Here is a 27,905-nt window from a genome sequence, read left to right as displayed (position 1 = left end):
TCTTCTCTAGTTAACTGGCTCTATTCAAAAGTGATCTAGGATCTTTGGTCCAGGTTCTTCTAATACATACTATACCTCGCTTTCAGAGGGTCACTTTGGCTCTCTGAAATGTTTGTGTCTCCTTTTGTCATAGACTTACTTCTGAGATACACTACATGCTACTGTGCTGACCCCATATCAAACTTAATTAAATTACCAAATGTTTAATACGTGCCTTTTGAACAGAATAAGCAACCAGAGCTTCAGAGTTGTTCAGAAAACTCAAACTTTCACCATATAATAATGTCTGGCTCTATGGGTATGTTTCTAACCCTACGGAACAGACTACAGGACTATTTATGTCAAAGAATTATTATATCTAAAGAATCTGAATGAATGAAAGAAGGGATTTAGGATTCAACATATGTGTATACTGATACATAAGGTAATATATGTACTATAAATACATATAAGTTCTGGGTATCTTTTTCTAATTCTAGAATGACATGTGCAGAGTTATACCATGGTAGCCATTACCGTTAGCATCGTCACTGTTAGAATGAGAATATGTTGGCAGATTATCGGTAAAGATACATTATAAAGTTCTCCCCCAATTTCTCACCAAGATAGGAGTCAACTTATGGAGCTTCTGCCTTTTGGATATACAGGAATATAAGATTATGAAATTACAGATTAAAATAGTGTCTGAAATTACTTGCTCCTTCAGTGTAAGTTTTATTTTAAAATATGTATGTGTTTAATCTTTTTAATGTTATATTTATGTGTTTGATTCCCAGTACTTTCTTCATTTACAAGTTAGCTAAGTAATTTATGAGGGAGTATTCATTAAATCATTAAATATGATTTCTATTTGGCTAGAGATGGAATTTATTTTGTTGTTCCCTGATACCTTTGGTGGGGGGGAGGTATCCTTAAAGACTTTCTTGAATATTGTATAAGTAGATGAATATTTCCCCAGAAAAAACACACCCGCTTCAGGTATTATATTTCATAATACAGAAGAATACTAAAATTGTGAAACCAAATAAACTAAACATTTACTTGTGGAAATGTATGATCTTGTCATCTCAGAAATACAGAGTGATGTGTGTCTTACTTATATTTAGTTTCAGAAAGCACCATCATTGCTTTCTCTTTCAAGGTCATTGAATCCTTTATAAATAATGTAATTTATTATGAGATACCATAGAACCTTAGAGGCATATTTAAATGAAGAAATCATGGTAGAGAATTAGTTCAAAAAAATCACCAGAAAATTATCCAAGCATAAAAAAATTTTTGAAGATAAGTTTGAGCAAGTATCATCTAAATATCTATAAAACTATAATTGGATTTAAAATAATTTGACCTAATTTTTTTAGTATGTGTGTATATACATATATACCTACGTGTGTATATATGTGTGTGTATATATTTATACATATACCTATATATATTATGTATATTTCAATGTATATTAGAGTTGGTGTGGTGGAGAGAGGTTGCTTTGGAGTCAGATCTGAGTTTCAGTTCTGGCCATGTTGCTTAAACTCACTTAAGTCCCAACTGTAAAATGACAAAACAATACTGGTATGCACTATTACCGCATTAAATAATAAAACAGTACCTTCTACATAATAAATGCACAAGAAATGCTTTTACTGCCCCTTATTTCTTAATTAAAAACAAAAATAGATGATTTTTTAAAAGTAGTTCAACCTAACTAAGTTTTTAAAATTAAGACCAATTGGGTAAGTTTTCATTGTGGTGTGTTGCTTTGTTTCACTGTGAATCTGCTTTCTGTTGCCTGCATCAATCCCTGCTGCGATCTCTCACTACACCAGTTTGTGTCTAATAGAAGTTTATGTTACAGGAGAGCTTTCTCCTTGCTGCCAAGAAAATAATTTAAATATAAGCAGAATTAGCTATAAATTACATAAATGTAATGTGTGAAATATCTTTCGTACTTTCTTTGTGTGAGTGAATGCAAGATAGAACCTCATTTCTAATGTGAAATGTGAAAAGGTATCCAGGCACCTTTTTTTAAAAAACAACACATGGATATATTCATCTTACTTAAGCTTTTCCAGTCATCCCAATAAGACACTTCATCACTCCTGTAGAATTGTTACTGGAACAAAGTTCTCTCTTGTTCTGGCACAATAGATTAGGTATCCCCAATGAACGTGTGTATGTAAGACATTTGGATCCTTTGGGACAAAATACAGAAGTCATGAAAAGGAAAATGTTTCCATTATTTGACTGTTTTTCTCATTGAATAATTAGAAGTGCTTGTTTTCAGACTTGATAATGGAGACCCTTTGTTAATCATTACTGTGTACTAGATTTGAAGGGGTCCAAGAAAAATTATTTATGAATGGTGTTCATGAGTCAGGAAGATTTAAAGACAAAAGTTAATCATTTCCTTGCTTATTAGTGTAAATTTTCTTACCCACTAGGCGTTTTGGCAACCTCTGAATTTTTATACAAAAGTAGTGTAGGGGTGAGGGAAAAACTGGGTTAAGGGATGGTGGGGGACTTACTTTGAAGCTATATTTACACAGCAAGCAGTACTGTTTCTACTTAGATTGTGTTTAAGATCAATAAAAGTAGCAGTGTTTTTCTAAATGTGTTTTTATTCACATACAACTTTTCCTATTTATTAATTGCTTTTCTTAGGAGAAGTGGCTTCAAGAACCATGATAGAGTTTACAAGGGGCAGGTGGCAAAGGCTGCACCTCCCCTTCCCCACTAATCCCCCAGCCACCATTTAGTGGCACAGGGCGATGAGATAGCAGACGTCACATAACCTAGGCTGGCGGGGGGAAGCAGGACAGGGGAGAGAACACGCCCATCAGGTGTAGCAACACCCTCTTCCCACATCATTAAGGACTACGTGCAGCTTAGTGCCCCACTCGTTCTCTGGCCTCTGCAGAGCCTAACGCATACTGAATAACACTAGCTGCTCTATGCTTAGCTAAGTGTTCAGCGTGACTTGTTGCATTTTAATTCTCACAGCGATTCTAGCAGGAAGGTAGGTATTATTGTCCTCATTTTAAAGAGGAGGAAACTGAGGCTCAGGAAATTTAAGTGTTTTATTCATGCTGGAAAGTGAGGAGGTTGGATTCAGACTTCCATCTGCTGGCTCCAAAGTCCACCCCCTTCACTAACCACCGCCCTTGTTCATCCCTAATGTAATACAGCTTTGCAATTGCTGAGCATCAGACAGTGCAGAAAGCAAACCAGGATGTCTTGTTGATATGATTTTGTGAAATGAAGGTTATTTAAATTCCAAGTTTTGTTCTTAAAACATTATTTTGAAAATGTTGACACTTTTGAAAGCCAGTCTTTCATTTCCCCTGATGTTGCAGCCTGGGAGCCGCAGAATCAACCTCTGCTAGAGTGAGGACAGAGCATTTGACAGGGCAGTGAGAGTTAAGCCTCCCTTCCCCCAGTGCAGCACCTGCTTGTACAGCAGGAAAATAAACACACTGTTAACAATTGCAGGTCTGGGTAATGTGGTTTGGTCTTCATGCCTTCACTCAGGTGGAGCCCGAGAAGTTGAAGACACTAACAGAAGGTTTAGAAGCTTACAGCCGAGCCCGGAAAAGGAACAGAAAGTAAGCACTATTTTTTTTCTGTTTTGTTTTTCAAGCATATAATTTACTGGTTTTCCTTCAAAGGGACAATGAAATCTCACTGATTTTGTCCATCTTGGTTCTTGCCTCAGTACTGCTTAAGTTATCATCCAAGAGGACCATTATAGATAAATCAGCTACACAGAAAATATTTTCTTAACAATTTATACTGTGTGTGGGGTTTCCCACCTCATCAGCTCTTTCCTTACTCCTTCCGTCTCCATCCCTCCCATTTAATGGGAAAGAAAATATGATTAATATTCTCAACATGTAGCAATTAGTCTCTGAAAGTGTAGCAAAAGTATATCCCTTTGTAATTCAAATACTTTGGGAGGGGGAATACCCGCCCCCCACCCCGAGTTGTACACATGTGAATAACTTTGGCAGATTAACTGTTAGTCAAAGTGATGGTAGATAGTTATTTTTTCTTGGGGCAGGGGCATTAAGCTTTCTTTGGAATTATAATAATAAGTTGAACTTTGGGACATTATTATCATTCAATTTTTTCTAGATCTTTATAGTCTGAGTAAATGTAGTATGGACAAGTAGATAATGTTTGAAACACAATTTGACTGTAATGCAATGTAGTTTTATATATCATAACTATTATTTCATTTTAAGGTAGAGAACTATAAATGTGCTTCTGTATATGTACATGGAAAGTTATTTTAAATATATATATAATCAATACACCTGTTCAGTTACTATAATTTTCATATTATCCAACATCTAAGAATTATGAAAACATAATGATTAGTAGTGTATCTTGTATAAAAGACTTATGTAATGATAATAATATCTATTAAAGGGCACTCATTCTCTTAGTGGTGTCTTCAGTAATTCTTGCCAGAGCTAAAATTTTAGAACTCAACAAATCTTGGGGAGACTCTCTTCACCTCACTAGAATGTCTCATAAAAAGATGCCAGCTGCAAGGAGTAAACTCCTGTGCTCCTATGTTCGGGACTCCTTTGGAAGGTAGCAAGTTGGCACTGGTTGTGGTGAGGGCCAAGTGAATTGCCAGATTCACTATAGATCTGATAAGGCACACAGTGAGGCAAGTCCCCTCCCCTCTATTCTGACTGAAGTGACACAATGCAGAGGTTAGTAGTAGAATAAAGCCTATAAAATTCATACAAGGTCTGGATGAAAGGAGGGAAATTGCAAACTACCTACGTCACAAATTTTCAGTGGGCCATTTGCTTTAGAATATTCAATAGTACTTGTTTATTTTTTTATTTTTATTTTTTATAAATTTATTTATTTATTTATTTATTTTTGGCTGTGTTGGGTCTTCGTTGCTGTGCGCGGGCTTTCTCTAGTTGCGGTGAGCGGGGGCTACTCTTCGTTGCGGTGCGCGGGCTTCTCATTGTCGTGGCTTCTCTTGTTGCGGAGCACGGGCTCTAGTCTTGCAAGCTTCAGTAGTTGTGGCACGTGGGCTCAGTAGTTGTGGCTTGAGGGCTCTAGAGCTCAGGCTCAGTAGTTATGGTGCACGGCCTTAGTTGTTTCGTGGCATGTGGGATCTTCCCGGGCCAGGGCTCGAACCCGTGTCCCTTGCATTGGCAGGCAGATTCTTAACCACTGCACCACCAAGGAAGCCGGATAGTACTTGTTTATTGGATGTAAAATATCCCTGAAATCTTTTCTTTGGTGAGGTATGCCAGTTAGCTGGATTATGTGCAATATATCCAAAACTGTTGATAACACAGAAATAAAATAACTCCTCCAAATATTTAGCTATACTGCCGTGAAATGAGCTGTATTTTCCCCATAAATTTGCTATTAAGCAATTTCTGAAAGGTAATGAGTAACGAACAGCAGTTTAAGCATTTTTCCTCAAAGCCATTTTACTATTTCTGGTGAATTTATACGAGTCCTAAGTGGCATTATCTAAAGGAACTCTCATGAAACCATAAGCATAAGAGTATGGATTGGAGAGGTAAAAGACAAAAATATGAAGCAAAACAGCTTTGTTTATCAGGCTGTTGTCTAAGTAGACTGACTTGCCTTATAAATGCCTAGTAGAATACGTTACATTTTGCATATATGATTTAAAATCCATTTTTCTATTCTCCCAATCAGAAGATGGGCCAGAATTACTGAACCCATTTATAGATGAGGACACTCAGACCGAAATAGCTTAAATAATTAGTTGAAGGTTACATAATGATAAATGATATGTTGAACCCAATCACTTATTTATTTATTTAATCATTTACTTATTCTCCAATTTAAGGAGATTAATTTAGCAAAAAATCTGTGCCAACCAGGCACAATGCTATAGTCCCTGGACATCACTGTTTAGTGAAGGAGGCAGATGTAGAAACAAATAATTAAGATGCTAAAGTTGCAATGACAGGAATATGTATAGTATATTTGGGGATCACAGAGAAGTGGCATTAAACTCAGGTAATGGAAGACATCCTAGAGGAGCTAATATCTGAGCCAAACCTTACACACTGCATAGGTATTAGCCAGACAAAGGAAACAAGGACAATGGAGCGGGGGTAGGGGGTGGCATTTAGATGAGATCAGCATTTGGATTTAGGGGACAGGGAACTGTAAAAGATGCAGCCAAAGATATAATCAGGAGCCAGACCATAAAGGGCCTAGTAAGGCCTCGTGGGTCTCTATGTTATTGGAAGTGCCTGAAGGGGACAGGTGGTTGGATTTTCACTTTAGATATAGCTATATGGAGGATAAATTTTAGGAGAACAGTATTGGAGACAAGGGCATCCATTTAGGAGGCCTTGTCAGAGGACAGGGGAGGATGAGGACTCAAACCAGGAGGGGAGCCATGAGAATGGAGGAGAAGGAATATGATCAAGAAATATTTAGGAGGTAAGACTGACAGAACATCATGGTGATTTGGTTGGAATGTGAAGGAGAACAAGCAATCAAGGACAACTCTCAGGGTTTTAGCTTGGGTGACTTCATGGGTAGTGGAAACTGAAATGGGGAACACAGGAGAAAACTGTTGAGTGCAGTGTGAGGTACCTGTGATCCCACAGGTACAAGTCTGAAACTGGGAAGAAGTGGTATTTGATTATGTAAAACTGACTGCAGTCACAGAGGGATACTTTTACCAATTTGAATAGTGGGCTAAGGATTAAACGCTGGGGCACTTGAACATTTACTAGAGATAATGAAGGAGATGGGAATAGTGATCAGAAAGGAAGAGGAGAACCAGGGGGTAGGGGAGTTGGTTTTTGACCTGAGTTGAAATCCTGTTTCCATCACTACATAGCTGTGTGTACCCTTGGGTATGTTATTTAACCTCTCTGAGCCTAAATTCTCCATTTCTAAAATGGGGGTATTAATTCCAACCTCTTAGAATTGTTATAATATAAAGAGAACTTTAACGTACTACTTGGCACACGGTATTTAGTAAAGTTATTTTTATTGTGAAGATGCAGGTGAAACAAACAAAATCATCACGTATTTTTGCCAGTTGAAACTTTCTATCACCATATTAGACGTTTAGAGCATTATGTAGTCATTTTAATTCTCAATATCCTATAATCAAATCAAACAGTACAATAAATAAATATCTTTAAAGTGATGTGCTTATTACAGCCTAATCACAAAAGAAATATTAATGTATTTATTGAAGAATCACTCAGGGTCATTTTCTACTTAAAAGAGGAAATAGCTTCATTAAAGAAAAAAATTACATAGCTTTTAGATATGTCATGATTTTAAGTGAGGATCAAATCTTCTGCCTATATGTACATATATATTTGTTCAGTAACCTTATTTTTATGAATCTGGAAAGTGAAAAAGAAATAACATAAATCACACTTTTACTTTAAAACCAAGAAATGATACTTATTGTATTAAATTTTCTTTATCTTTTAAAATTGCAATATAGTTGGTTTACAGTATTATATTACTTTCAGGTATACAACATAGTGATGCAATATTTTTATAGATTAAACTCTGTTTAAAGTTATTATAAAATACTGGCTATATTCCCTGTGCTGTATGTTATATCCTTGTATCTTAATTTATACCTGGTAGCTTATACATCTTAATCCCCTTCCCCTGTCTTGCCCTTCACCCCACCCCCTCCCTACTGGTAACCACTAGTTTGTTCTATGTATCTGTGAGTCTGTTTCTGTTTTGTTACATTCATATTTTTGTTTTTTTTTTAGATTCCACATGTAAGTGAAAACATACAGTATTTGTATTTCTCTGACTTATTTCACTAAGCATAATACCTTCCAGGTCCATCCATGTTGTTAAAAATGGCAAAATTTCATTCTTTTTTATGGCTGAGTAGTATTCTCATTGTATATATATACCACTTCTTTATCCATTCATCTGTTGATGGACACACTTAGGTTGCTTCCGTATCTTGGCTATTGTAAATAATGCTGCTATGAACATTAGGGTACATGTATCTTTTTAAAGTAGTGTTTTCACTTGATATATTGGGCTAGTTCTCCTCCCTCCAGATGTGGTCAGGGATACATTCACTGGCAATGGCTGCCTCTGCCCTGGTCAGAGGGTCTGTGCGGGCTCCGTTCCCTCTAAGTGTGTGCACTCTCATTGGCAATGGCAGCCCCTGCCCTAGTGGAGAGCAGTGCCAAAGCGAGAAGGGCTGGAGCAGGAGCCCAATGCAGTCTAGGGAGTGTGCTGGCAAGACAGCCAAAGCACCAGGCTGTTTCCAATATGCTGTCTCTCTGCTGTGTGTGTGTGTGTGGCGGTGGGGTAAGCAAGTCTGTGCATGCACTCAAGAGCGGAGTCTCAGTTTCTTACAGCCCTCCAGTAAGCCCCACTTGTTTTCAGACCAGCTAAGGGGCTCATCTTCCCAGTGTTGGACCCCAGGGCTGGGGTGCCTGAATGTGGCTTGAACCCCGTGCTCCCCAGGGAGGATCTCCAAGCTGGTGATACCCCCTCCTCTTCTGTGTGCGACTCCCGACCAGATATCTTCTCCTCCCTTCGTACCAGACTCCATGTGGACCTTTCTCTACAGTCTTTGTTGTAGAAGAGTCATTACTGCTAGTCTCCAGGTCGTTTTCAGCGAGAGTTGCTCAACAAGTAGTTGTATTTTTGATATATTCATTGGGGCAGGGGGTGGGGTGTGCAGGTAGGTTCAGTGTCCTCGCACTCCACCATCTTGATCTCTCATGTGTTGAATGTTCTTAAATCTGCATACTTTCCCTATGGATTAGGTTTTAGAATCGAAGTTTCTTGACATTTATGTCTTATCCAAGTTTGTTCTGTTCTACATGAAGTGAGTTGCTTAAATTCTGAACTGACAGTCCAGAGCAACGTGCACTTCTCATTTCCCTCTTATTTCTCATACCATTCACAGATGTGTACCTGGCTTTTTTTTTTAACTAATGAGGATAAGGGTAATGTGTGACAATGTAGGCAGTGAAGGTAAGTGGCAATTATCTCCATTAATAACTAGAAATGTGATTATATGAACATCTTTTGCTTAATCAAGTAGCTTTTAGAGTGTCCATCAGTAAAAATGTTTATTATTAAATGTCAGTGGGGAAGAGAAAATAGTAGAAGAGACTCCATAAGGAGGCCCTCTGGACTAGAAGACTGAATTTTGACTAGTTTTTCATTTCATGGACTCATGGAGTTTTCTCTTCCTCTTTTAAGCTCATTCTTTCCCGACTTGACCAGCTAGTGTAAAAATTAGTATGCAGATTTGACATCTGGGAAACTCTCTTTACCTCTTGATTCCAATGATGTATTCATGTAATTTCCTGCGCCACGTCTCCATATTTATTCTCTCTTCCAAAAGTAGTCATTTCACCCTCTAATAACTACTTAAGTTTGTTAAAGGAAATACATACTAATTACCTTAAATTGACACAAGGTATTTATAAACATTTTAAATATCTCGTTGAAGAATGAAATCACAAACTCCTAAAATTTTGTCTATTTATTCAACAAATAATGTTGAATTATTTTTATTCTTTAATGGTGATGTCACTGTAATTTTTCATAGTTAGGGAAAACATTTTTATGACTCTATTACTTTTGAAAACTATTTGTAGTTAAATATCCATCTTCTTCGTTATAAAATTGCAGTTGGTTTCACCAATTTTCCCTAAAAAGTCATGAAGTATTGCATACAAACAGTTGTCATAATACCTACTTCATCAGATTGTTATAAGGATTAAATGAAATAATGTATATAAAGATTTAATACAATTCTTGGCACATACAAACTTTTTAATAAATACTAGCTATTTTTATTATTAAAGGTGAGAGAACCAAGATTCTCTGATGGTTTTTCACTGAAACATTTTACCTCTTTTTAGATATTTAGAACCTTTATATAGTCAATTTTAAACCCATAAGATAGTAAATAAAAATGCATAACAAATATCTTTTAAACTTATGCTCATACTTTTATACAAAAGAAATAGTAAGGACAAAGCTATTTAACACATTACACAAGGTGTAATATTGTCAGGCAACTGGGCAGTTTGTGATACTGTCAAGACGTTTGCTAAACAGTCCACAAAAGGGGCCCCAGCCCAACCCCAGCTCAGCTTAAATTGCCCTACAGAGTCCTGGGATTGGATTCCTATCCAGTCACCCAGAATCATGCTTAGCAAACTCCTCATTGGGAAAACAACTCAGACTGACTCTACAAGATGCCCAGGGTCCCTTAAAACTGGAAAAGGTAGGTAAATAAAAGACAATATGTGAATAGATTATATCAACTTGGACAGTACTCAAAAATAGCAATAAAAGGGAAAGAGAAAAGTTGCAGAATGGTAGGTATATCAGGACACCATTTGTATGATACATATATATAAAACACGTAAAAGGCAATACTAGGTACTGTTCATGGATATATCATATAAAATATTAAAACACACTGTAAGAATACACAACACAGTTAGTTGCCTTTGGGGAGGAGGGTGGGAGAGTATGGGACTAGGAATTGATAACAAATGGGAACTTCAGCTTAATTTTTTTATAAAAAAGAATTAAAGGAAATATGTAATTTATTAAGTTTATTTTTGGAAATGGGTTTGATAGGGATTGCTAATTTATTCTATGCACTTTTCTGCATTGTTTACATTTCTAAAAGTAAATGGGAAGAATATAAAAGCTAGACGCTAGCTTACAGGCCAATAAAAGGTGGGGGAAGAGGTTGGTGCTGCATTGCCCTTATAATTTAGTTACAACCACTACATTAATCTTTCCTTTCAGTTAAACTGACTTAAGTGCATATATATTTCCCAAAATATGGAGCCGTTGTTTCAGCTTTAGACAAATATTTTTATTTAGTAAATATATGGAGTATCCACAAGGTACCTAGCAGTATACTACTCAGGATTATATACAGAAACTAAATGTATGAATTTTTCAGTCCTGGTGTATGAGGGTAAAACTTGGTGAGGGCTGTGGTAAACCAAAAAGCCTCATCTAAAAGCATTCCACTAGGGCTTCTCTGGTGGCGCAGTGGTTGAGAATCCAGCTGCCAATGCAGGGGACACAGGTTCAAGCCCTGGTCTGGGAAGATCCCACATGCCGCGGAGCAGCTAAGCCCGTGCACCACAACTACTGAAGCCCGTGCTCCACAGCAAGAGAAGTCACCACAATGAGAAGCCCTCACACTGCAACGAAGAGTAACCCCTGCTAACCGCAACTAGAGAAAGCCCGCGTGCAGCAATGAAGACCCAACATAGCCAAAAATAAATAAGTAAAATAAATAAATTTATAAAAACGAACAAAAATAAATAAATTTTTAAAATAAATAAATAAATAAAAGCATTCCACTAAAGCTCAAATATGTTTCTAAACATGATGTGAGCCAAACCAAATGGGTCTGTGAGCCAAAGTCTTCTACAACTGCAAATTTCCAGTCTCCATGTAGATGCTGGGATAGGACTTAATTCTTGGAAAGCCATGCTAACAGCCTATTTTGAAAAGGTTTACCTCTGCAGCTTTTCTGGTAATTGTCGTGACAAGATAAATGAAATGAATCACCTTAGTACTCAGAATAATTGGGTAATTCTTTATATGCATCAAGAAGGAAAAATTAGAGTGGACATAACTATAGACATGGATAGTGTAGATTTGCCTGATTTTAATAATTAGTTTAACAGCTTCCTAGATAAAACTTTCAATCATGGCAGATGTTCCATGTGTTATAGTACATGTGATGGTATGCTGAGTGGAGAGAAAAGGTCAGACGAGTGATAGACACTCTGAGCCCATCATTCTTTATTTGCTCAAATAGTTATGTCATTTTGGTTTGTGGGGGGAAAAAAAAAATGTGGCAGAGCCTCAGGTGTAGCGAGTTGAACTGTTTCCCACCTGGAACAAATGTGCACCAGGATTTCAGCCTTCACTTGCTCAACTCCTGAAGCCAGGACGCTCCAGAGAGGGTAGAGGGAGCTCCCTAGTGGCCAGAGCCTGAAGTTCAGAGCCCTTCCTCTGGCTACACAGCCGGACCGCCTGCAAAAGAGACAAGCCAGAACAAAAGGCAATGCAAAGCAGGCTGGACTCTCAGAGGACAAGCTACATCGGTGGGAAAAGAGACCTGTGGCCCAGCTTTCTTGCAAAATCATCAGACTATGGAAGAAACATGTGGATGGGGAAAGAATCCATTTTCCCCAATCATGTGTTCAATTTTTTTTCTGTAGTTATGTGACTTTGTCATTAGTATTCAGTCGTGAGAATCCCAGAGTGTTTTGTCATCTGAATTGTCAAATGTGAATATAAATTGACTTTCTCTTGTGGAATGGGTACTTCTGTTCTCTGATTAGGGACTTACATTGAGATTTTGTTTCTTTAATTTGTTAATCTGGTGTGTTGTTTTCATTAATTCCAGAAGTGGAAAGCTAAATAACCATTTAGAAGCTGCTATTCATGAGGCCATGAGTGAACTGGACAAAATGTCTGGGACTGTAAGTTAATTTATTTTTCCATTATATTGTGTTTCTTTGGAAATAAATTGTATTGTACTTTTTGGTAAAGTCTCTTAAGTACTGTCAAGCAACTCACATAGCAATGCTAAATTACTAGGCTCAGAAAAAGACTGATATCAGAAAAGATTAAAAATAACTTAAGAAAAAATAACCTAGTGGTATTAACTATGTTTTTTTCCTGAGATAAGTACCTTTTTTTCCCCATATAACATTCTTTTAAAATGTGAGCAGCAAAATATTGAAGTTCAAATCACAGCTTTTACATTTGACTCTCAGAATAGCAGTGATCATTAGTGTTGCCTAAGTATTCAGTAATATAAATTTCACTCTGCCCATAAAACAAAAAGGGAAATTGAACATAGGATCAAGATCAAGAGTATATAGATCTCTCATTTCCTTTCTACTATTACGTAAAAAAATAAAATATTTGGCCCAAAATCCTGTTGTTAAATTATTTAACACTATAACCACTGGTTTTAAAGAAGTAGAGTCTACTTTTTCTTTTCATTTTTATTGGATGGTGCATATAATAGTGTTGAATGTGAGAAGTTTACTCATCATTCTCTAATTTATATATTGGCTAATGTAAATGCTCAAAATATAATTTTGGTAATCTCTAATAAATGTGAATTATCAAAAGCTACTCAGCAATAAAAGGTAATTTACGTTTACTTGACACTATTAAGAAGGTTATCTGAATCCTAACAAGTCATCTAGTGGCTATTGAATGACAGAGATAAGTTATACGTTCATAGAGTGTTGGGATTGGTATGGACTTTAGAGATTTTGTGATCCGACACATCATTTCAAAAGTGGGTAAACTGAGACCCTGAGATGTTAACTTTCCTGGTAGAATTATAGGAAAATTCTGGAGCGGAGATTATAAACTCAAACGCCTTCTAGGGCCAGGCAAATAATATCATTAAGTAAAAGGGGTCAGGTATGAGTAAAAGAGCAATTTCAGTGGATTAAGAAATGCCAACCAAGATGCACTGGTCAAGGTAGGCTGTGTACCAACTCTCAGTCTTAGAGGCTCAACGCCATAAAGATGGTTCCTCACTTGGGTCTCCTTCTGGTTGAGGAAGGGCTTGCTCCGCACAGTCATTCAGGGGCTCAGATTCTTTCTATTTCTAGTGTCCACCCTTCCCTAGGGCCTCAGAGTGCTCCATTACATCCTTTGCATCCAGCCCAGCAGGGGAGAGAAGACCGTGTACGCAGAGGACACCAGGATAGGTTTTATGGGCCAGACCTGAAAGCTCATCACTTCCGCTAACTTTCCACTGGCCTGACCCAAAGGCCATCATGTGGCCTTCTTAATTCAAGGGGACTAGTAAATGTACTATACACCGTGCCTGCTCAGGGAGAAGAGAAATGGGTTTGGCAATATCTCGCTAGTCTCTGTCTCAGGACATTTGGCCTTTGTGGCCAGCAGGCAGTCAGCAGTGCTGGGGACCCTGGCAACTTGGGGGCTGTGCTCTGTCCAGAAGGAGCTCCTGCTTCCATGCTGCGGCACATCTGAGCCATGTGAGGAATTGTGTCAGTGTTGCAAGATCTTCCCATTTTTCATGAGATGCCACAAGTCTAGAAGTAAAATTTCTCATTTTTTAGTGTTGCCAACTATTTTTGAAATATTAAAACACCATATAGCTAAATAAAATCCCTTTCCAGGCCACATTTGATCCACAGGTTACTAGTTTGCAGTCTTGAATAAAGGCTTCTTTCCTCAGTTTTAAAAAGGTTTCAGTTGGCTCTTTATCAGAGACTAGTGGTTTTAAAGAATGTATATGGAGGGGTTAGGAGGATGAAGCAGTGTGAGAAACTCATAGGTGTTATTTTTGAAATATAATATTTTTTAAAGTTTTCTGTATTTGACTCTGAATAGCATTGGCCTTTGCTTTTATCTAAACATTACCTTTAAAACATGCATTTGAGCCAACTTGTAGTGGATCTTGAGAGCTGATTCTGCACATCTCTTCCTAAGTCTGAGTTCTGTGACATCCCATTGGTAGCCTGAAATTGGCCGTGGTGGAAACACGTATTATACCACAGAGACTGGCATATGTTACAGTGGGCTTTTGTCCCTCCACAGGGAGCTGGTTGTTAAGCATTTACTACACCATTGCCTTGGGCGCATCCTGCCTTTCCTGGGTCTTGACCTTGCCCCCTCCTATCTGTATCACAACAGCTGCAATACAACGTGGGGCACCTGATCACCTCCCTTGCACTTGTCCTCTGCCCCTCAAAACCATACATGCCGTCTGATACCTGGGAACCAAGTTCTGCTGCTGCCCCACCCCATTCGATCTGATACACAGCCCTAAATGCGTCTAGTTTCTGCATTAGTATATAAAGATGAGTTGTATGAATTACTCTTCCCAGACTACACACGCTTAGATTTGCCAACAGATGGTAGTGGTATTCTGTTTTCCATCCGATTCTTCTCCTAAGTAAACCTCCTTGGGCTGAGCTGTGAGCATCTTTGTATTATCTTTGACCCTTCATAGCAGTTATAAAATAAGTACAGTGATGAAGTAAAGAAGAAAATATGTTTAGTATATATTTATCCACTTTTCCAGACTTCAGTGAAATTAGTGATCCAGGGAATCTCTGATGGGAAACGTCTTATTTTTGTCTTAAATGGACAGCGGGGGGTATGCAAGTCCCATTTCCCACATTGATTTTTTTTTTCCAGTTCCTCCTCTGTATTCCACTAGTTGGGGGGGGGGGTGTCCACAGAGCGTTGCTCTGCTTGTTCGTTTCCAAGATTCCTCATCCTCTATAGTGACTGTGGGCACGCTGTGATCTGGGCCTTGGTAAACATTTTAAATGCCTCAGGATATCAATGATAGAAAATGAGGGCCAGAGTCTGTTCCCTACCCTGTTTCTTTGTCAGAAATCGTATGGTGTTTGTGATTTCAATCTCTGTTGTTGTTGTTTTTTTCCCCATCTCTTTTATTTCCAGGTTCACCAAATCCCACAGGGAGACAGACAAATGAGACCCCCCAAACCCAAGAGGAGGAAGATCTCCAGATAACAGGGACTACTTCACCAATGCGCAGTGTTTATTAAAGGAATGTGCACAGATATAGCTGTATATAAGTATTGATATAGCCACTGTTATATCAATATTTATACTATGGCAGATAGTTAACACCGCCACAGGGTGCTAAAAGAAACAGTGATACAATATTTTTTTTTTTTTTGATCAGGAAGGATAATGAATGCTGGAAAACCAATCAGAATCCCTGAATGATGAGAGTGATAAATAGTCAAGAGATTACTGAGAAACTCTTTTTCTATAATACTAAAATTGTGATTATAAGAAATAGTCCAAATGTTTCTGAAGAATTTTCCATGTTGTATATAGAAAATGCAGAATTTCATGGTGATATCAAAAATGTAAATATTGTACAATATTGTCATGTACAAGCATACCTAATGCACACTTTATCTTTTATTGTACAAAGAAATAGTGTACAAAATTCTTTGGTTTCTATGGAGTACACCTACCAGAGACTACAAGTGTAAAGTGATAAATAAAAATACAACCTAAATGCTTTTCTATGATAATGTAAAAGATGCTGTTTTTGTATTTAACAGCAGAGAAAAGGCATGATAATGTATTAACTGAATTATGACATACACTGCACACCACTGAGTGTCCATCTATATTGTCTGTTTGGAATGAACCTTGCCTGGAAGCACTGGACTTGATTTTGGGTGTCTAGGACATCGAAACCTTGCCGATTTCTAAAGGGACAAGGGCTCACAGGTCTAAATTAAGAATTCAGAAACTGCAACCATTTGTTGCATATTTTTTTTACCTAAGTTTTAAAGTAGGATAGGTTTTATAAAAAAAAAAATCTTAGATGGGATATTTTACTCAATCATGTCTGTAGTTAACACTTGATAGCCACCTCTTGAACTAGAAAGCTTATGCTGCACCACCACTGAGGCTCAGAGTTGAGGTTTTTTTTGCAAACAATACCTGACAAGATAAAACTTTCTGTTTCCATACATGGAGGCAAAGCCCCACTTTGAAACCATTATCAGAGGTAAGGTTGATTATAATTCAGTTTTTCTATAGCAGCAAAACTAAGTACAAATCATCAAAGCAAGTTTCACATCCATTCATCAGTATTACTTACACCAGAAGTTAAGGTGGCTTACGAAATTATTAGCAATGGTAATTTTTTATCAGTATTATGTAACATATCAGATTTATTTTATTTAAAGAATTATTTATACCATTCACAGATTCTTATATATATTAATGTGGCTGAAATGTGCAGGTTGAATCTATTAACCAAATTATTTATATTATATTAAGTAAAAAAATGTGAAACAAATGTAGAGAGAAAATACTACATTGCAAGTATACAAACCTAAAACTGTGAGCCATTGTAAAGTACAAGGTTATTAATAAGAAATGTAGCACAACATAAATGTCTTTTTTTTCACAGTTTTTGTGGTGGTGGTATAACCCTATCTCCCAGGCAATTGAGCCAAGTATCAGGCCTTCAGCCTGAAATTGATTGGATTGGATCCAATTGATGGATTGTCAGAGGAAGGGATCCCTTATCCCTTTATTCTTAGAACCACCAACCCCACCTCCAAACCCTTAACCCTCTGGAGAGCGCTGCCTCTTCCCCTCGCCTGGGACTCCCTCCACAGCCTACTCCTCTGGCTTCTGGGAGGCCCTCCAATGGCAGGCTCTGAACCCGTTAAATGCCCACCACCTCACTTCTTTTCTCTCATCCAGCCCTCCAACTCCTCAGTCCCACGATGTAGCAGAGTTCCAATCACTCAGGAAAAAGGAGACCAAGGTCATTCCTCTGTTTGGTTTCTCGGGGCCACAGCACAGAGCACTGCACCTGGGCTCACTTTTGATATCAACAGCTCTTAGTTCTTCTCCCAGGTCTCCTGTGTCTCTCTGTCCTTTCCATTCCCACTCTCACCCCTACCCCCAAGCCTGATGGAATGCAACTGGCTACGCTGGGCTTCATGGCCTGGAGGCGGGAACCCTTCCTCCTGGGGGTAGGTTGAGTTTGTCTTTCCTGTCATGGCCGGATTGCCTGCCTGGTCCTTCCTGCAGTCACCTGAAGTAACCTTGTGTACTTTAGCTGACTAGTTTTAAGTTGATGTGTTTGGTATGTTTAAACCATTAATGTTGTCCTTTTTTTTTGTACCAATCTGCTTTTCTACTGCTTTGTCTACACGGTTGTTTTTATTTACAGATTCACAGCATATGTGTGTTTGCGTATTGGGTGTGTCTCCGTGTATGTGGGTGTTTGTGTGTGTTGATATGTAGAAGTTTTTTTAGCCTTTGCTTTTTTGTCTTCAGACTGAGTTTATGCCTGCCAAGCCTTCTTTTTGATATTTTAAACTAATTAGGTTTGTGCATCCCTGACCCGTGTATACTTTACATCAGTAGACCATGTAAAGTATGTTTGTGCCCATGGTTTCACTGGTTGCTTATGGCTTGATGTGGGTGCTAGGTATTATTTCAGTCCACACAGGTTTGGTTTTTTTTCTTTTTTTCTCTCTTCTACAGTTCTGTGGTTTCATGTAAGCAGTTAATGTAAATATTGTTAGCATTACAGGTCATGCAGTGCTGTAACATTTTTTTAAATGTTGCACCTACTTTACAATTAAAAAAATTGGTCACTCGTACTTGAATTTTGCCCATAGAGCCATTTCTTTCTCTTTGTATTAAAGCCAATTCATTTTTTTTTCAATTCATTTTTTAAAAATGAAGGCTAGCCCTTCTACATTAGTACATTTTTTTTATTCCCTAAAATAAACTTTTTTTTTTCAACAAATCTGAGAATGGAAACAGAATGAAAAAAATTTTGCTCCTTTAAAGAACTTAATAGTCCCTAATTTTATTTTGTGCCCTTTAACAGTCTTAGGAAGCACAAGGAGAATAAACTATACCTTTAAGTGTTTTTTAAAGATTATTTCAAATGAGTGAAATCTAACTGAGCTGCACTTATTTGTCTTGTTTGTAGAATTAAAAGCAATCAGGGTTTTTATTTATTTAAGGAACATTTTTGGTTTGTACTTTTTAGTCCTATTGTGCATGTAAATTCTTTGAGAAGAATATTCATCCCTTGTGATATCGTGGGCCACTTTTAGTCTTTTATTTGAACCCTGACTTTGAGTTATTTGCTGTGTCTGTTTTTTAAGTAAACACAAGCTTCTTTTTTGAACGTAACACTGCAGAATTTTGGGAGGAGTGGAGGGTGGTTGTTCTACTTTCCGTAAGTTTTATGAAGATTTTCAGCTGACTTGTCCCATGAGGTGACTCTTTTTTTCATTTCAGACCATGATAACATATTGCAGTTAACTCTGATAATCTTCCATGCAGTTTGCAAAATTCCCTTGTTAAGTCACAAGTGGTTTCGCATTGAGATTTTAAAATCTAAGATGCTTAAGATGCTAGTGACATTGCTCTTTCTGAAAAAAAAGCCAAGATTCTAGACCTTACTGAAAATCTGATATCTTGTTTACTTTGTCCATTTATGCCCAAATGATGTAATGCAAGACTCAAGACTTTTCAATGTAGTGTATAAAATGAGTTATGCATTACTTGACTCATTTGGGGACTATGAACAAATACTATCAACCAACCAGAACTGTAATACTGAATTATTGTTTATCTTTTTCTTTCATTCACTCTATCACATTTGCATTAGCCAAAGAGATAAGAACATTAGTAATTCTGTGTGTAAACAACCCAGAAGTGAATATTAAATCAGTGAGCCAAAAAGCAATAAACAACTCAAGCACGGGAAATCCTGCTAACAGTGGGCAGTCTGATATAGAAAAAATATATTAAAAACATTATCTTCAAATATGAAAGATTAATTTGTATCTACTGTAAATATGTATTATCAGCCTTATCTGCTTTTATACACACTGTGTGTGTACCTCAGTGACCTTTTATAAACCGGAAAAATGGTTGATTTAATAATTTGTTATGTAAATACAAAGTTGTCTATAAATTGGAAAATTTGATGCCAGATGGCTTCACAATATACAAATGTGTTTTGTAACATCATGCCTTTATGGATTAAGTATAAATACACTGGATTGTCTGTGTAGAAGAGTAGCAATTTACATTTCACCTGCATATCAAATGGATATTTTTGTCCAAAAGGTTATACTCTTAGAAAAAGAAAATGACCTGAACAGTTTCAATGAGAGAAACAAATATGGTTTTGAATTCACCAAAACTCCTTTTCACACTCAAGAGTCTATTCAATTCCACACTAAATGCCTTGTATTATGATATTTCCATAGGAGATTCATTGATTCAAGACTGGGATCTACCTAGGAAACCTCCCCAAACTGAATAATTCTACTTTAGAGACAGGCTGTGCATCTTAATCTCTAAATCACAGGCAGGGGAGGAACCACAGCCTTCTTATTGCTTTTTAATGTATTCTTTTCTGCTTTGTTTCCATACGTCATGGAGAGCACCACACAGACAAAAGAGGGCCTAGTTCTGTGCACCAAGGTATCTACAGAGTGTCATCTCCACTCAGAGCTCCTCGGCCTCAGCACTGTTGACACTTTGGGTGAGCTCATGCTTTGCTGTGGGGCCTGTCCTGTGTATTCTAGGATGTTTGGCAGCCTCCCTGGCCTCTACCCACCAGATGCTAGTAGAATCCCTTCCAGATTGCGACAATCAAAGGTGACTCCAGACATTGCCAAATATCTCCGGGCGTGGGAGTGGGGGGCGCGGGTGGGAGACAAAATGAGATTCGAAAACCACTGCATTAACGGAATCAGTTCCGGAACATATGTCTGTGTAAAATATGGGCATGTTTTGCGTGCTGTAATCAACAGGAAACTGATTCCTAGGTCAAAATCCAAAACAAAATCCATGCCAAAGGAATGCTTCTCAGTCCATGTTTAAGAAATTGAATATACTAGCTTCAGTTTCATTTTGAATACACTTGACACTTTTGATCATAAGATTGACCCAGGACAATCCTGTTTTGTTTTGTTTTTTTAATTTATTTATTTATTTATTTTTGGCTGCGTTGGGTCTTTGTTGCTGTGCGCGGGCTTTCTCTAGTTGCGGTGAGTGGGAGCTAATCTTCGTTGAGGTGCACGGGTGCTTCTCATTGTGGTGGCTTCTCTTGTTGTGGAGCACAGGCTCTAGGCGCACGGGCTTCAGTAGTTGTGGCACGTGAGCTCAGTAGTTGTGGCTTGCGGGCTCTAGAGCGCAGCCTCAGTAGTTGTGGCACGCGGGCTTAGTTTCTCCACGGCATGTGGGATCTTCCCGAACCAGGGCTTGAACCCGTGTCCCCTGCATTGGCAGGCGGATTCTTAACCACTGCACCACTAGGGAAGCCCGACAATCCTGTTTTGAGAACTCCCAGGTAGGGCTTAGAATTACCTAGTGTGGTTCAGAGTTTGCGAGAAGACTGATGGGCCACTTTGGTGGAAGGCTTCCTGGTGATAGTGTAGCTGTCTCCCTTGAGTCAAGATGAGGAAAGTGGCTAAGTGTATGTATGTATGTATATATCGATCTATTTTAATAGCTCTCTACATCAGCCTGGTTCAGGTATCTGTAGTTTTTGTGTGATCCTCTTTGAAGTTCTGACAGAAACAGTTCAATAGATCTTGGAGATGTCATTGATACATTTCTTCATTCAGTAAATATTTGTTGAGTCCCACTCTATGCCACAACCTATATGCAGCAATGTGAGTAAGGCAGACCCATTTCCTGCCCTCACAGAGCTGCTAAGGAGGAGGCCACTTAAACATGTAAGTACGATTAAGGGTGATAAGGGCTGGGATAGGGTACACATCGCAGGCCCCTGACCTAGTTTAAGGGGAATGGGGGCTTGAGTGAGGATCAGGGAAAGACGCATCAGAATTAGGCAAATGAGAAGTGTGTGCCTTGTGGGAGGGTAAAGGAGAGCTTGTTACGGGCAGAGAGAAGGGCTTGTATGAGGCCTGGAGGTTAGAGGAAGCAGGAAAGAAGAACGGCTAAAGCACATAGTGCTAGGGGGAATATGGAGAGAAGTGGGGCAAAGAACAGAGCGGGGCTCAGGGCATGTCCTGTCAAGACCACACTGTAGGGAATTCCCTGGCGGTCCAGTGGTCAGGACTCCATGCTCTTACTGCTGAGGGCCCAGGTTCAATCCCTGGTCAGGGAACTAACATCCCATAAGCTGAACCATGTGGCAAATAAATAAATACATAAATACATAAAAATAAAAATATTAAGAAAAAAAGAGACCGCACTGTCGCGTGACAGTAATGGGGACCATTGCAGGGTTTTAAGGATGGGCGTGATGTGACCAGGTTTGTGTTTTAGAAAGATTATTCTGACTGCAGGTGAAGAACAGGAAGTTGGAAGGGGACAACATCAAGTGCAGCATTTTATTTTATTTATTTATTTATAAATTTTTATTTATTCATTTTTGGCTGCGTTGGGTCTTCATTGCTGCGCGTGGGCTTTCTCTAGTTGCAGCGAGCAGGGGCTACTCTTCGTTGTGGTGCGCGGGCTTCTCATTGCGGTGGCTTCTCTTGCTGCAGAGCACGGGCTCTAGAGCGAAGGCTCAGTAGCCGTGGCGCACGGGCTTAGTTGCTCCACAGCATGTGGGATCTTCCTGGACCAGGGCTCGAACCCGTGTCCCTTGAATTGGCAGGCGGATTCTTAACCACTGCGCGACCAGGGAAGTCCCCGCAGCATTTTATTATTTTGAGGTATAGCTGATTATAAGATTACGTTAGTTTCAAGTATACAACATAGTGATCAGTGATTTGAAGATTTTCGTAGAGTATACTCCATTTAAAGTTGTTATAAAATATTGGCTATATTCCAGGTGCAGCATTTTTTGAAAGGAAAATTTTTAAAAGATCTGAGCCCACCATAATTCTTCATATTACATTTGTTGAGCAAGTTCCATCCCAGTCTTGAGGTATGTACCTAACTATGTTTGTGTAAATTCACACTAATAGTCATGAAGAAATGCTATTCAGTACACTTAGAGTTACTGCCAACAACATGATTCCCTATGTCTCTCACACAAATTAGTGCTCTATTGGTAAAGCAATAATGTTTCTACTTTGATGATCAGAGGTTGGGAGAGTTTGAAGTCCCAAAGCATTTTGTTAGATTGTTAGGAAGCAAGGCCTGCTTCCCGGAATGCACAGGTAAGTATAGGTCAGGTCCAGGCCCTCGGCACCATCCCTTCACCCTACACACCTCACTGGAAAACAGGAAGCTGCAGAGGAGCATGCGAGATGTCAGAGGTACCAGGTGAGCACCAAGGGTTATGAAAGCACAGGAAAGCGGGACCACAGGGAGTCAGGGCCCAGAACAAGGCCATCTGGCTACAAGGACCTCTGCCCCACAGCAGGGGGGACCACAGTGGCCTTTCATCATCCATTCCAGCCAATGATTATGTACATGCCCTTCAAAATATCCCCAACCACAATTAGTCACCTCCTACATTCAATGAACATTGAACTCGAGGGCTTTTTAAAGCTAATTATCTGTTTAAAAAAAGGTAGGGGGTGGCCAGAAGCAATTCTATGATCCAGATGCCAGCAAATAGCCCTTCTCTCTAGCACAGGGTCCTGTACACAGGAAACGGAGCCTCAACAGAGAGACAGCCCATTATAGCGTTTACAAACTGGTCCTTGGAGGGGGATTGTCCACATTGAAATCTAGGCTGTGCCACTAAATAGTTGTTTGACTTTGGGCAAGTTACTTAATCTATCTGTGCTTAGCCTCCAGGTCTAAGAAAGAGGGATAATAACAGCACTTCCCTCATGGGGTTGATGAGGGATAGAATGAGATAATGCAGATAAACTCTTAGTGCCTGGCACGTAGCAGGCACTCAGGGACTGTTTATTGTTAAGCTGCAGTTTGAAAGGTTTAAATCAGAAAACGGAACTTATTGCCAGGGAATGGTGTTGTCAGACATAAGGAGGAGTTGTATGTAGAGTTGCTGTCTTCCCAGGAAGCCTTTTAAAGGTAGAGTGGTTCCCCTGTCCAGAGCAAAGTGCAACACAGAAGCCCTCTCTGGTGTACCCTGTCCAGCCCAGTTTCTGAATCTTCTCCCCGGGGAGTTTCTCAGATGAATTCCGTTGTCTATAATGCCACATGCGGAAATGGACTGGCGAAATGATGTCCCAAGAAAGTAGTCTGGAAAATGATTTCTCCAAGAAGTGCATTGGCTGTGGGAACCAGAACAGAAGCGGAACTTCAGCCAGAGAGAAGTTAGAACCGGCTCTTCACATGAGTAGCTCAAGATGTGAAAAGTTTAAGCAATTTATAATCAGTCAAATCAGAGAATGCAGCGTTTAGAACAGGGAAAGGTGTATTTGACCTGAGAGACTGAAATGTGGTGTCCTTGTTCCTGCCCCTGACTGGCTCCGTGAGTTAGGACAAACCCTTGAAAAGATTCTGGGGCCAGTGGCGGTGTGACCTCAAGCAAATTGCCCTCTAAGTGCTTTAGTTTCATCATCTGAAAGTGGGGCTACTAGGATCATAACGTTGCTTGAGGATTAAATAGATTAATCGACATGAAGCACTCAGAAGAGTGTACACTTGGAGTAAATGCTATGCAAGTCTAGCTATTGTACTGTTATTACTGTTAATAATAGAAGTGGAGCCTCACTCAGTTCCTTCATCCACGGATGGGAACGACGAAGCCCTCACTTGTCTTGAACCAGTCTTCTTGGGGTAGTCACTTGAGGGGGTCCTGCTCTTCGCATGGAACCAGTTATTTCTCTTCCCTGATTTCAACATGGGTGCTCTTGAGAGGAGTAAGCCTTTGAACCAAGCACGTGTCAGGAAGTTCCCCAAAGACTTGAGAATATGGAGGGTTGGGAGAAGATGTTCTTAACTCTCCTAGGATGAGCCTGCCCTCAGACAGGCATGAAAATGAAAAGAGATAAATACACGGAGGCACGCTTTTAAAGAGGAGAGGAAAGGACTCATAATCTGCTAGTACTTTTCAGCGCTATTAAGGATTACTATTTGTTTCTTCTTTGGAAGTTTATACCTAAATACTATACCTAGACTTTTGTCTAGGTACAAAAAAGTCTAGGTATAGTATTGAAGTATATGAAAAGTACTTTTAAGACTGTGAAGCCTTAGGCACATCTTGCTAAAAGAGGGGGCAGAATTTGTCAAACACTGGTGAAAGGGGTAGGTTTAGCTGAACACTGAGTTGCCAGGGGCAGGGCCTCTCCAGGGTGTCCTGTCTTCAGCTCCATGGGCCTCTGCAGAACACTGATTATGGGGAACGTGGCCAGGATGACTGGTCGCCCAGGGCTTGGTGACTGGATCCCCCCAGAACATAGCTCTCCCCGCCAAGTTAATCTTCAGTAGCTTTCATGGTCAGGGAAGATATCCGTAGGAAATCTGAGATCTGTTACAGTTTCTATCCCCCTTTTCCAATCAAATAGGGATCGTCTAGAATCGGTAGGTTCCTTCAAATTTCAAAACAAACATGGAGGTTAGGAGCCTGTGATTTCAGGCTGAGTCTCATTGTTCTGGTTTATTTGGCACAGAATGGGAAGCAAAAATTCACAGGAGCCAGGAAAGAAAGCATGCAAGGACTGGTGTGGACTAATATACCGGCTCTCTCTGGAAAAGCCATCTGTCTGAACAAGAGCAGGCAAAGCTGAAGAGAGATTGTTCCCCCACCCCACCTTTCTCTTGGCTTCCCAGCTCTTCCCAAATGTCCAAGGTGATTACGGAGCAGGTGAGGCATCCTGGGAGGAGGAGAAAGTGTGTGCACCATGTTGCTGTGCTTCGTAAGGCAACCAGGTTAGCCAAGAGATCAGGCCATATAGCAGTGGCCATTCTGAGGAGCTCATAGCTTTCTGAGCAGAGAACAAAATAAAAAAGAGATGTGGTTCCTGCCTCAAAGAATAGCTTTCCTTGTTCTGAAGCACTGGTTTCCAAACTTTATTATCAGAAATTCCTATCAGTAAAATAAAAATAAAATTGGGGACATACTATATATAAGTATATGTGTGTGTGTGTGTGTGTGTGGGTGTACTATGTGTACTACTGAATTAATACATTATGTGTGTTATAAAACACCCAAAATAAAAATTAGGAAAGACTGAGATGAACCAAACAGAAATGGAAATTTTTATTTTTTCCCCTCTTTCTCACCCCAGTAGATTATCTTGCACTGTGCCTGGGGTGCGTGCACTCAACTTTGGCGATCACTCTAAGTGATGAAATACTGGGAGGTCATGGCATGTTGCTCCAATACCAAAGGCAGCGATGGAACCAAACCATCAACGGGAGCTCCTTGAGGAGGGACCCAGTTTTTCTTATTCAACTTTCTATGCTCAGTTCTAATCAAATGGTAGGTAAAGAAAGAAGAAAGGAAGGAAAGCGTCCTGAAAACCTGATAACTGACGTGGAATCCATGTTTTATATTAGGTTATATGACTAACCTTGATCTTTCTATAAGCTCAAAGTGTCTATCAAATCTCTCTCTCTGGCTGTGAGACGGGGTCACCTTCTCAGGAGAGTTGCTGATCCATGTGCAAGGGCCAGACTGTAGGCCCCGCACTGCTGTTCCCACCCTTGTAGAAGTGAGAGGACACACCAACGCCAGGCTCACATACCTGGGCCAGGCACCCTGAGTGTGCGCATGCATGTGTATTCTATGCGCTTCCAGCCCCAGGAAAGTTCTGGAGCTTTCTTGACAGATACCTAATGTGTGTGGTTCTAGGCAGTTCATTCATAAGGTCATAGTATTGTAGAAAAGGAGCTGAACCAGGCTGTAGTCTCAGCTCTGCTGTGTGATCTTGGGCAAGTGCCTTAACATCTCTCAACCTGAGTTTTCTCATCTGTCCTGAGGGGAACTGATGTCACCCTACCTGACCCACAGGGTTATCATGAAGTTCACATGAACATGCTTATGAAGGTATTTTGCAAGAAATGCAAAACATAGTACCTTGATGTCATAAGGTATTTAGACTTATGTGTTAAGGTCTTTTCAAGGCACAAACACAAACTTTTCCTAGAAATCTTGGAGTTAACTATCCTGAGAAACTATCTCTTGAGGAGACCAGCTCAGAGGGATACTGGCTCATAGTAGATTTCTAATCTGAACCCAGAGTTCTGGAGGCTTCATAAGCCTAAAGAAGAAACCAAATGGACAATGGTGACTCCCATAAAGCAATTTGGATAGATTTCCATTTTTCTAGATAATGCCAAGATTTCCAAAGGAGGAGATTTGTCTGTTCATTTCTTCAATAAATATTTATAGAGCATCTTATCTCTGAGATAAAGGCCCCTTCCTCAAGGGCTCTTGTTCCTGAAAATGAGAAAAACTTGTGAACAATCATTGCAATACACTGACAAGAGCCACAAGCCATGTGTGACTTACAAACAGCTTTGGATACTGGGAGGCTTAAATATTGAGGAATCAGGTAAGTGACTTATGGAAGTACAGGAATTCAGGCATTGCCAGGAGAGGTAAAGGACATTCAAGAGAGAGGGAAAGAAGTACAAAGGCCAGGGGCTGGGTGGGGGATGGAAAGAGGTAGAGAATAGTGTGGTTTTCGTGAACTCTGAGGGATCCAGTAAGTCTTGAATGTGATGTCCAGGAACAAGAGAGGTAGACAATAAACCCAGAAAGTAAGCAGAAGCCAGCTCATGGTAAAAGTGGGGGGCCAGCAGAACTTGGAAAGCCATTCGAAACATCTTAAACCAGATGAACGACAGCCATCCATCTATACACATACCAACAAATATTTGTTGTGCACTTAGCATATGCCAGCACTATTCTAGGATACAATAGTAACTATGGCTGCCATATTCCTACTCTCACAGAATGGATAGTCTAGTGTCAAAGATAAGAAATTATTAAAGTATAACGAGTATTATGATGGCCATAGGAGTCTATGGCACCATATAATGTTATTTTACAAAGGCCACTTGTCAATATGCCTAAAAATGAGGCCACTTAGATGATATGTAACTCATATGTTGTTCTGCAACTATGACATTCACCCATGAAAACAGCTAGGAAACAGTAAAGAATATAAGTGGCAACTCTGGTCAAGATTCACCACTGCTATATCCACATCACCTGGCTGTGCCTACCCCAGGCTCAGCTAGGTGGCTATCATCTGAGGTGTTGGTTGCAGTCAGATGGTGCCTGCAGAGTCATGATGAAGGCTTCCTCCCCACATGTCCAGTGGCTGACCGATGCTGGCTGTCAACTGGGACCTCAGATGGCACTGTTAGCCAGAACACATGGCTTCTCCATGTGCTCTGGGCATCCTCACAGCATTGCGTCTGGGTTCTCAGAGCAAGTGTCCCAAGACACATTAGAAAGAGCCAGCGGGAAGCTGCACTGCCTTACT

General features: G+C 39.5%; 1 protein-coding gene across 11 annotated transcripts in view; it reads left to right on the top strand.

The window, feature by feature from the left end:
- MBD5 (methyl-CpG binding domain protein 5) overlaps positions 1–15,949 on the top strand; it is a 410,838-nt gene extending 394,889 nt beyond the window's left edge. For 10 of the 11 annotated variants that reach the window (XM_068545149.1, XM_068545154.1, XM_068545152.1 and 7 more), the window contains 3 exons: positions 3,526–3,599; positions 12,434–12,509; positions 15,493–15,949. In XM_068545149.1, the coding sequence (XP_068401250.1) occupies positions 3,526–3,599; positions 12,434–12,509; positions 15,493–15,564 (222 nt within the window). In that variant the 3' untranslated portion in view covers positions 15,565–15,949. The remainder of the gene's footprint in view (positions 1–3,525; positions 3,600–12,433; positions 12,510–15,492) is intronic. The other variant, XM_068545157.1, reaches the window with a different exon arrangement.
- The last annotated feature ends 11,956 nt before the right edge of the window (positions 15,950–27,905 follow it).

Source organism: Eschrichtius robustus, chromosome 5, assembly GCF_028021215.1.
Source record: "Eschrichtius robustus isolate mEscRob2 chromosome 5, mEscRob2.pri, whole genome shotgun sequence".
In the NCBI taxonomy this organism is placed as follows: Eukaryota; Metazoa; Chordata; class Mammalia; order Artiodactyla; family Eschrichtiidae; genus Eschrichtius; species Eschrichtius robustus.
The sequence above is the reverse complement of the archived record's forward strand: the minus strand, read 5'-3'. Positions and strand labels throughout refer to the sequence as shown.